Source organism: Panicum virgatum, chromosome 2K, assembly GCF_016808335.1.
Source record: "Panicum virgatum strain AP13 chromosome 2K, P.virgatum_v5, whole genome shotgun sequence".
Lineage (NCBI taxonomy): Eukaryota > Viridiplantae > Streptophyta > Magnoliopsida > Poales > Poaceae > Panicum > Panicum virgatum.
Window position 1 is genome coordinate 4,236,545 of NC_053137.1, and position 10,633 is coordinate 4,247,177.

Consider the following 10,633-nt stretch of genomic DNA (forward strand, 5'->3'; position numbering starts at 1 on the left):
CATCGAACCAGCTTATCCATACGGGACACAGGACCAGGATCTCCTCTCTTGGCTCACGACTGTATGTCCTAGTGACAATCAACACATATACACGTATGTGCGTCCAGTGCTAACGGCGCATCCTCGATGCCCGCGCACTAACCCGCACACGCCCGTGTATATACTGGGCCCGTGACCCACACTACCTGTGAAACCGCGAGAGTCGGCTCTGATACCAATGTAACACAACCCGGCCGGGATAACGGCTAAGATCTAGCCTGCACGTTGAGTAAACCACACCTGCTAAATAACTCTCTTGTGCTTTCGTCCTCGCTTTGTGCAAAAAAATTGCAACCGAAATTACTAGCTTTCCAGAAACCGGCTATTTAAGCTGGTTCAACTTCCTCTCATTCCTCGGTTTGGGACTGAAGGCACAGCCCCGTGGTGCTACAGTAGTAGTATCACTACAGTGCCACGCGACCCACTGGGCCGTTCTGTTACAGATCGCACCTGAAATGATGAATCAGGGGGCTTTGCATTATTTCAGTCCTTGTTTCGCCTCCCGTTGATTTGGGGACGTCAATGCACCTTTAATTTCAGACGGATCTTTTTCCAAAGGTTGCATAGTATCTGCAAAATGCCACTGGCCACATGAAACTGGCATGCGTGGCGTCCTGGTCCCACATGTCAATCGGACATCAACCCAAGCATTTTCCAAATCCACACAAAGGTGCAGTAGCATGTTTTTTTCTTCTTCTGAATTTGATGTCAGATTGTAACCCGGTTGTACATTTGACCTGTTAACCATGGACAAGTCTTAGTATGTGTCTATACGATTTTAATTTCTAGGTCAGAACTAAGGTAGGCAGAAACCCTACAAGCAACTGAAAAACGTAGTAGTCGAGGATCACAAAACTGTACGCGATAGATGGATCACCCACCTAACTGTTGAGGCTGAAACTTTGTGCAGCAAAAGGCGATGCTAGATCTCTAGCCTCACTGCCTCACTCACCATCGCCAATTCGCCACGGACTGAAGACGACACTTCAGACCAAGATTTCGGGCTTTCCGCCTAAAACGGCGACAGGGCAGAGCCACAGGTCCATCGGTATACCCCATCGGTGCACGTTCATGTTGACTTCTCGATCCAATCACTAATCATCATCTTCGCTCGATCTCCCATTGAAAACTTTCACGTTTCAATTACATCAACTCCTTTTTCAGATGAATAATGCATGACGGGATACGCGATATGTTGATCGAGATATGCACCATATGTAAATAGGCTTCAACACTTATTAGCATCTGTTTAGGTTTGGTTTCGTTGAAACGCTTCATCTTTGTGGAAAAAGAAAGCGAAAAACATCAATAGAAAAATAGCTCACGCTGCATCTTTGTGGGCTGCCGAAAAGATTGTTACCGGCCCAAAAGCCCACCGGGCCTGCCAGCCGGCCTAAGAAAACCTACCGTTCCGAGTCCGGCCACTTTCAGCCACCTGTGAGTGGCTGCCTATATATCACTTAGGTGATAAGGTGATAGGTATATAAACCATCGCCTCATGGATATACTAGATGGGCCAGTCTAGCAATTGGACTGTATATCAATGATAATGTCACTCGTGTGCATGCAAATTTGAAACTAAAAAAGCTACAAGGATTAAATTGGACATCCAAATTAAATTCAGACTGCATAATTATTTTTCTTATGATAAGATCTTCAAAATAAGACCATACTTGCCTATGTTTGCACGATATTTATTTAAACATTTTCTTTTACACTAAAAATTAATTTTGAATCTTGGAAACAAATAATTTAACAAGACGAACAAATAATTATTTTGATGAAAAAAAATTAAATATAACGAACAAATAATATGTACAACAAATAAAATATTAAACATCACGAACAAATAGATCAACAACACAGAATAATTTAATCTACAAAACGAACAAAGGAATCAACGTCATGGAACATTGATTGTATATGGGTTTTAGATTGAAAAAGAGGGCAAGAAAAAATAAATAAACAGAAAGCAGTGCAAGGAAAAAGAAATGAAAAACAAAAAAATATAAAAACTAGAAAAAAATAACATGTGAAGCGGTGACATGCAGTAGCAGAATCGGATAATAAAAAAATATAATCCAAGAAATTAACATAAAAGACCGCATCAGGCCACCACTAGCCCACCAAATTCATTTGTAGAAGAGCCAACGCGGAAAGAACCACACCAGATTCGGCCCAATTATACTATTGCGGCCCATACACGCACGTGGGTGATGAAGTCTGAATTTGTCGCCCGAGCGACATATAGTCGTGGCGCACCTGCCTCCCCCGTTCCGCCGCCGCCCCCAACACCGAGGCTCCCTGCTCCGCCGCCGCCGCCGCCCGGGCCTCCCAGCTCCTCCGCCGCCACCCGGGCCTCCAAGTTCCGCCGCCGCCGCCAGCATGGCCGCAGGGTCCGTCGCCCGTATCGGCGCGGTTGGCCGCCGTGGGATCGGCGCCGCGCGTCGGCGGTTCGCCGCCACCACCGGAGACGCCGCCCCTCGCCGGCTCGCCAAGGCGGAGGAGAAGGTGGAGGAGGAGTGGACGTCGAACCAGCTCTGGCTGAAGAGCCAGCTGACCGAGCTCTCCTCCTCCTCCTCCAAGGAGCTCCACTCCCTCCGTCGAGAGGTCTCGAGGATGGAGGACGAGCTCTCTGCTGCACGGGCTAAGTACAGGTGCTTTGTCTTGTTTTCTTTGGTAATTGGGCAAGTTCCTTTTCCCACCAATCAGCTACCTGGATTCCGTTTTGTGGAGGTTGCACCAGCTGCTGAGTCCAATCTGTCATTTTTTCCCATACTTGTTTAGCAAAGTTGCAGTGTAGAACCAGATGCTCTGCTGTTTCTTGGTCATTGTTGCAGAGTGAACACACTGGATTACATGGCCATTGCCTGCTCAACAATTTGTCCGCTGTTAGAATTTTGGACTGTACCGATAGCCAAGCAAAGAATTTGTGTTTGCCTTCCGAATCAGCCTTCCAAATGGAGTGTCCCTGGAAGTTGCTGTAAGACCCCACAAACTGCGCATTATAAGCCGATTTTGCTGTATACTTCCCATGCGCTGTCCACTTCCAAGTTATTTGATCCGGTTGGTCACACAGTTGCACCTCCTGAACTGCATCCCAAAGCTTAACAAAGTTGGCCATTTCAGTCACTGTCTGCATGCGCCATAACCCTCTGATCCAATTCTGATTGTGCACCTCTTCCTTGACTGTTTTATTCTTCCTCCATGCCAGCTTGAATAAGTCAGGGAAAACATCCATTGGTGCTTTGCCATGTAGCCAGGACGATTGCCAGAAACTTGCCCTTGTACCATCCCCTAAGGTGACCACTGTGCTTGCTCGAAAGAGTTGTTTATCAACTGTGTTTACTGGTGGAGTTGTGCCAACCCAGGGTTTTTCAGGGGAAACCCATTCATGCCATAACCATCTTAGCCTTAGTGCCCTACTGAAGAGGTCCAGATCTAAGACACCCAGACCTCCAAAATCCTTTGGCCTCATTACTTTGCCCCAATTCACCAAACAATGTCCCCTATTTGCATCTGTTTATCCCTTCCATAAGAAACTCCTCCTTAGCTTATCAATTTTCTTAATAGCCCATTTTTGCAGCTTGAACACAGTCAAATAGTAAGTCGGTATTGATGTCAGTATGGCGTTTACCAGCCTTAATCTTCCTGCTTTATTTAGTAGTTTTCCTTTCCAAGCTGCTAGCCTTGCTCCCACTTTGTCAATTAGCGGTTGGACGTCCACGCGTCTGATTTGTCTGACATGCAGAGGAAGTCCCAAATATGTACATGGAAAAGCTTTCACTGGGCATGAGAAAGGTTCCAAGATGTGCTGCAGATCAAGTTCCTCACAACGCACTGGGTAAACCACACTCTTTTCTGTGTTTGTTATAAGCCCTGAAATGTTGCCAAAGGCACATAAGATGTTCTTTACTGCTTGCACTTCCTCACTTGTTGGGTTGAGAAAAATTTCTGCATCATCTGTGAATAGGCTTATCCTCAGTTTTGCTCTTCTATTCTTGATCGGTGTTAGCAATCCTTGGTCAGTTGCTTTTTGTAGCATTAGCTGCAAAGGTTCCATTGCCAGAATAAATAACATTGGGGATAGTGGATCCCCTTGTCGAAGCCCAGTTCTATGTTTGAACCATTTCCCTCTTGCTCCATTGAGAAGAACCGAAGATGATGAAGTTGCCAATAAGGTTGTCACCCAAGTTTTCCACCTGTGACCAAAGCCAAACTGCTCAAGGACCTCCTGCAACCTGACAGTGTCAAAAGCCTTAGCAATATCTATTCAAGCCTTAGCAATATCTATTTTCATAAATAGGGTTGGTTTGCCAGCCCTATGCAGCTCTCTGATCAGGTTCTGTGTGTAGAGGAAGTTGTCATGTATACTTCGTTTCTTGATGAAAGCACTCTGCGCCCGAGAAACTAAATCATCAAGATCTGCTGTCAGTCTAGTGGCCAGCAGCTTTGAAATTAGCTTCACAATGCTATTTGACAGACTTATCGGCCTAAAATCCCCAACTGTTTTGGCATCCTCCTTTTTTGGTAGTAAAACAATGTGAGCATTGTTGAGCAGATTGAAATGTTGGTCATGACAATTGAAGAAGAAGTTGGCAGCTGCAAGTAAATCGAGCTTGATTGTCTCCCAGCTTGCTTTGTAAAATGCCCCAATGAAACCATCTGGCCCTGGTGCTTTGTCTGAAGCAATATTTTGTACAACTGACAACAGTTCTGCCTCAGTGAATTCTGCCTCCAAATGTTGCAGATCATGCCGGCTTAGTTGAATCTGTTCCCAGTCCAAGGTCACCTCTCTACTCTCTTGTATGCCGAGTCTGGAGCTGAAGTGTTGAAGTATACAATTTGCTTTCTCCTCATGTGTGTGCATAATGCCATTATTTGTATGCAACTGTCTGATGAAATTTTTTCTTCTCCTGCCATTCACTTGTATGTAAAACAACTTTGTGTTTGCTTCAGCTGCTCTAATGCTCGACAACATTGATTGCTGTTTTGCTCTTAGCTTTTCTAGTGCAGTCATACCCAAGAAGCGAAATTTCAGGTCTCTTCTTACTGAAGCTCAGCTTGACTTAGCTGTCTATGCTCTTGTACCACGTCTAGAATTCCTATTAGCTGCCTTGCTGCAATAAACAGGAGCTTGTTGTTTCCAATTTTTTTCTTTGCCCATTGCTTCAGTGCCTTAGCAGTTCTTGACAGCTTGATGTGCAAGTCTGAGGAAAGGATTATGCACTGTAACTGGTTGTTCCCATGCATGTTTTACCACATCATGATATCCTTGGATCTTTGACCAGAATATCTCAAACCGAAATCCTCCTTATTTATGAACTGCTGTTGCCCCAACCAGAAGTAGAGGGCTGTGGTCAGAGACAAGTGAAGACAGTGCTTGCAAGTCCGAGGCTGGTAGCATTAAGTCCCAATGTACTGAACAAAAGGCACGATTGATTCTTGTTTGAGTTGTATCATTGGTCCACGTGTACTTCCTGCCTCTCAAGTTTATCTCTTTTAGTTCTAGGTATTTCAGTGTGCTTCTAAATTCCCCCATAAGCCTCCTATTTAAGTTGTTGTTACTCTTGTCTTCATCTGTTACAATTAAATTGAAGTCTCCAATTACCAACCATTTATCTCCCACTACTGATTTGAGTTCTCTCAGTTCCCTTAGAAACTCGATCTTTTCCCCTGTCTCCCTGTGGGCCGTACACTACGGTTAGCCACCAAGATTCTGTACATTGAGTGGATGTTACACACACCGAGACTATGTGATCTCTCACTTCTGACCGACATATGTTGTAGTAATCCTCATCCACTGCTATCAGTGCACCCCCCCTGGTTCCCTGAGCTGGTAGGTATGCAAACTGTTTGCTGAATCTTACTGCTAGTATCTCAGTAATATCAGTCTCATTGATTACTGACAACTTTGTTTCTTGCAAAGCCTCTATTGTGCATCTTGTCTCCTGCACCAAATCCTTGACTACCTTAGCATCTGTACCATTTCTCATTCCCCCCCTTAGCATCTGTAAAATGGCAGTCATTGTCTTCTGTTACGTCATGGTTTTATTTACTTCATGAATTCAAGCTTCAACTAAGAACAGAGCTAGAAAATCTTTTTCCAGGTGAAACTTGAAAGACATAATGTGACCAAAAAATTAGAGTCAAAAGCACATAGACTTGGTAAAGAATACAGCAATTGGTACCCTGAGTGAAGTGTTTTGTTTCTCATTTGATCCTTTTTGGTACATGGTTATTGGAGTTTCATCTCATAGTCTCGGCTTAGAAGTTGTTGGCTAAGTCACCGACTACACATTGCAGAGTCTGGATCTTTTTTTGAGCGAAAACAATAGGAGAACCCCTATGATGCATATTATACTGAACACATTGCAGTGCCTAGCATTTCACCTTTCAATGTTTCTTTTAATTTTTTCATTGGTGGTTTATCCATTTCTGGCAGGGACAGCATGATTGAGGCCAAGAGGTCCGCGGTGGAGATGTCGTGCGAGATCGTTCTCGGCATGGGTTTTCTCACTCTCGTCGCCATGCTTCTCCTACACTGATGTGGCGGGAGTCTGATTGTGTGAGATCATTGTTGGATATTTAGATTGCTACTTTTACAACTGAGATTGTTTCCAGGGCTTTTATGACTCCATCTATAAAGCTAACCTTGTTGGATTTGGTAATATTTTTTTAATCAAATGAAGACTCTGATATAAGAGCAAGAGCTTGCAGTGCCCTTGGCAACATGTTTTGCCACAGCTCCTACTTGGTTACTTCTATTGTTCACCTGTGAGGAAACACCATTTATTTCTTTGCAATTGTCGTGAACAAATAAAATATCATAGCTTTGTTATTGTTTTGGCAAAGCAGCAAATATGGTAATTCAGCCCGTGTTTGACAGATGCTCAGACCCTGACAAGTGATTTTGGAAGCTTGCATGTTTTGCTGTAAGTTTGCAAAACGCCTTCAAATTGAGAAATGTTTGAACTTGTATCCTTCAAGTCTCAAGAGGAGTAGAGAGTCCTTCCTATGCTGTCGATGCAGGAAGGTTTGAGCGTCTCGATCGATTGTTTGCTGTTTAAGGTTGGCAGTGCTAACCATGCAAGCTACTTGTTGCTCCTGAGAGGAGCGTAAAACTGAAGGCAACGCTTCAGGGGCGCTGCGTGCTGTGCCTGTGCATCAACGGTGGGTCGGTCGGTGTGGAGGGTCCCAATGCATGAGCATGGCACTCCAACACGACTTGATGCATGATGCTCTGTTCTACACCACTTGGCATTCAACAAGTCTCGAGGCCTCATCATGCCATCTCACTCTCCTCTTTCCTTTCCTCTGTTTTCCTGCAGGTGATGCTGGGTGATGACACAGCTAACAAGAGACAAAGGAGGTGAGAGGCACCCAGTAATTTAACATAGCCACCATCCTAGCTAGCATCTCCTCCTCCCCTGTATTCGTATAGCTGCTGCGCCTTCTGCTTGGAATATCTCGGCAGTCAAATTGAGATCCATCATCCATGGATACGAGGATCGATCCTCAACAGAGCATCCATGAATATCTCGGCAGTCAGATTAAGAAGCTTACTAGTCAGTTTGATTGAAGCAGTCGTCGTTGCTGATGACTTTGCAACTCTGACAGCAACATCTCGTGTCCAAACTTTGACAGATCGTCTTTGACAGAAACAACAAGCCAACAACTAAAAGTACATGAAGATCTACTGCGTGAACGATTGCCATTCCACCACCAACTTTTCAAAGAGATGTAGCAGCCCTACGCAAGCAGTGATCGCATCACACCCAACTCGATCCACGGTCTACCCAACTTATATATAACCTATCATTGCATGCTCATCGATCAGTAACCGAGCCATCACCCACCACGCACCATCCGATTTACCAAAGCGAGTAGGCAGTAATTCGCTTGACCACCTGACGTCTGCCATGGCGACGGCGGCGGCGAGCAGCCAGGAGCACGAGGAGGCGGTGACGTGCGTGGACTTCTGGTGCAACGGGTTCGGGATGCGGGCGCGGATCGCGCTGCGGGAGAAGGGGGTCCCCTTCGCCTTCGTCGAGGAGGACCTCCGGGTCCGGCGGCGGAGCGACCTCGTGCGCCGCATGAACCCGGTCCTCCGCTCCATCCCCATCCTCATCCACGGCGGCCGCCCGGTCTGCGGCTCCCTGAACATCGTCGAGTACGTCGACGAGGTCTGGAGCGGCGGCGGCGGCCGCCGCCTGCTCCCCGCCGACCCGATCGAGCGGGCGCGCGCCAGGTTCTGGGCCGACTTCGTGGACCGGGAGGTGTACGGCGCGCAGACGAGGCTCTTCACGAGCCGCGGCGAGGCGAAGGCGGCGGCGGCGGCGGAGCTCCTGGGGCACCTCCGGCGGCTGGAGGCGGTGCTCGGGGACGGGGCCTTCTTCGGCGGCGGCGAGCTCGGGTTCCTGGACGTCGCGCTGGTGCCGTTCTCGGCCATGTTCCACGGGTACGAGCGGCACGGCGGGGTGGACATGGCGGCGGAGTGCCCCGCGCTGGTGCGGTGGGTGGCGAGGTGCGCCGAGCGGGAGAGCGTGCGCGGCGTGCTCCCCTCGGGCCACGACATGTACGAGATCCACAGGGAGTTTTACAATATTGATGAGTGAGTGAACGGACGGGGCCATAATGTACTAGTGTGACAGCTATAGCTCTGGTACTTTTAAGCAAGTTATTAGTATTCTTTTAATGAACGTTAATAATCCATCGACGTCGAGGCACATGCTCGATGATCTCGTTATCTAATACAAATGTACAACTCCAATCTCTTGTAGACACTCGTATGTCATGACCTGGCCAAGGGCACATAATAGGAGTAATAATTGGGTTGGTGTTCTGGGCTTGTAAACCTGTATGCGTTGGGCTTGGCCCATGTAATGAACCTTATATACTTTTGGTTTGGCTGTAGTAACACGGGCTTCTCACTCGAGTTCATGCCGAGCAGGTACATCACAAAATTCAACTCTGCATACTCAGTTGGTGATGTTCTGTGGTGCCTTGCTACTGATGTACATGAGGCTCAGTTCGAGGAATTGACCCCTCATGGTTCAGTGCGATTGTGTTCTGATATGGCTGGCATATGACCTTGGCCACCACCTAAGCAACACTATCACATTTTGCTTCATGAAACTATTAAGTGCAGCTTATGGCCACCTTTCAGTAATGATGATTGGGTTACTTCACAACAAAGACCACCATGGCCACCTCCTCAATTGGACAAGAACGACTTATTTACTGATAGTGTTCAGCGTAGGCCCATTCCTTGGCCAAACTTCACTAGCAGTGATACAATGGTAGTTTCTTGTTCGGTCGGTCAATCCATGGTGAAACTTCTATTTGATGATGTCAGTGGAGAAGATTTGCAATATGGCCTTCAGTTATATGGTACTTCAGTACAAGTTGATGCAATCAAAAACCTCTTGCTCTGGTTTTCTAGGAATTTCCACTATACACTCACAATTCTTCTGCATATCAGTACTGTCAGAACTGCAAAGTTACCAGTTGTGCTTGTGAAGTGGTACTTACACTGAGGGACATAATCATATATTTTTGTTGTGCCTATTGCTATTACATTTCCAGAAGTTTACTGGCCGGTACTCACCTGTAACCATGAGCAAATGCAGTGGAAGCCTCCATGGCTATTTCTAGTGTGCATTAGCATTAACGGTTGCTATTCTTCCGGTAGCTGCAACAAGGGGATACCTGGTGCGGTTAATTGGTGTTGGTGGCCAGAGGATATGAAGCCGGATATAAGTGATCCACTGTACAGAAATCTTAAGGACCAGTCAGTTGCTTCTGTTAATTTATCTCAGCACTCACTCGAATCTCGTTTTGCTATACAATTTGGAAAAATTCTTGTCACTGCTATTGAGTTGTTCATTGAGTCAGTTCATGAGGAGATTTCTCTGTTGTGAGATCAGTAGAAAGTGCTGGAAGCATTGGCGTAAGTTATGGGAAAGTGCAGCGCAAGCTAATGGGTTCAACAAGAAGCTAGCAGTTAGTTTACTTCCGTCATATCATGGTGTTATTTTAGTTGAATTGGAAACCTCCAAATGGGTTTATGAGAATTCCCATTATCCAGTTACATGGGTTATCTTCCTCGTGCAACCCATTTTTTATAAGGGAACCATGCTGCTAAATAGTGTTGGTAAATGGTGGTCACTCATACTGCTACCTTATGTGCTCGGTGAGCTACCTCGGTTGGATACAGACTGCACGTATTACAAATACAGAGAATGTGTTTGGTCCATGCTTCATTGGCCAGTGCATACATTGGTGCATTGGAATGGGGATAAAATTTCAGAGAGGGAAGTGACCACTAGTACAAAACTGCTATTTCAGTACCTAACAAGTTTGCATGGTCCTCCCACTGCGGACAATGATGGACTATTATTGATTGGCATCATAGTGGGTCAACTTCTGATCGTTTGGGATCCAGGTGGTGATCAATGCCTCCTTGATAAATGTGGATCTCTTGAATTATGGGGAGATCGGGAAATGAGGCCATCATTCATTAATCATGCAGTGGTAGTTAGTGGTGTACATTGGCTGTCTGTTGATATCAGTGGAGAGTGTTTGCAGTATC

General features: G+C 46.1%; 2 protein-coding genes across 4 annotated transcripts; both read left to right on the forward strand.

The window, feature by feature from the left end:
- Positions 1 to 2,363: 2,363 nt before the first annotated feature.
- On the forward strand, positions 2,364 to 6,909 carry LOC120661941. 3 transcript variants are annotated; one of them, XM_039940977.1, is made up of 2 exons: positions 2,364 to 2,696; positions 6,491 to 6,909. In XM_039940977.1, the coding sequence occupies exons 1-2, from the start codon at positions 2,425 to 2,427 to the stop codon at positions 6,585 to 6,587; spliced, it is 369 nt and encodes a 122-aa protein (XP_039796911.1). In that variant the 5' UTR covers positions 2,364 to 2,424; the 3' UTR covers positions 6,588 to 6,909. The 3 variants fall into 3 exon arrangements, with proteins under 3 accessions (XP_039796911.1, XP_039796919.1, XP_039796903.1); XM_039940985.1 differs by lacking the exon at positions 6,491 to 6,909 and adding an exon at positions 4,790 to 5,040; XM_039940969.1 differs by having other exon boundaries at positions 2,378 to 2,696; positions 6,485 to 6,880.
- Positions 6,910 to 7,707: 798 nt separating this feature from the next.
- On the forward strand, positions 7,708 to 8,955 carry LOC120661959 (probable glutathione S-transferase). Its single transcript, XM_039940996.1, has one exon. It carries the CDS (start codon positions 7,962 to 7,964, stop codon positions 8,655 to 8,657), a length of 696 nt encoding a protein of 231 aa, XP_039796930.1. The 5' UTR covers positions 7,708 to 7,961; the 3' UTR covers positions 8,658 to 8,955.
- Positions 8,956 to 10,633: the final 1,678 nt, after the last annotated feature.

Bases quoted from the DNA above. Each gene is read 5' to 3' on its own strand.
- LOC120661941 (XM_039940969.1), top strand. From the start codon at position 2,425: ATGGCCGCAGGGTCCGTCGCCCGTATCGGCGCGGTTGGCCGCCGTGGG. The intron at 2,697-6,484 runs GTGCTTTGTCTT...CATTTCTGGCAG, and splicing joins GCTGCACGGGCTAAGTACAG to GGACAGCATGATTGAGGCCA.
- LOC120661959 (XM_039940996.1), top strand. From the start codon at position 7,962: ATGGCGACGGCGGCGGCGAGCAGCCAGGAGCACGAGGAGGCGGTGACG.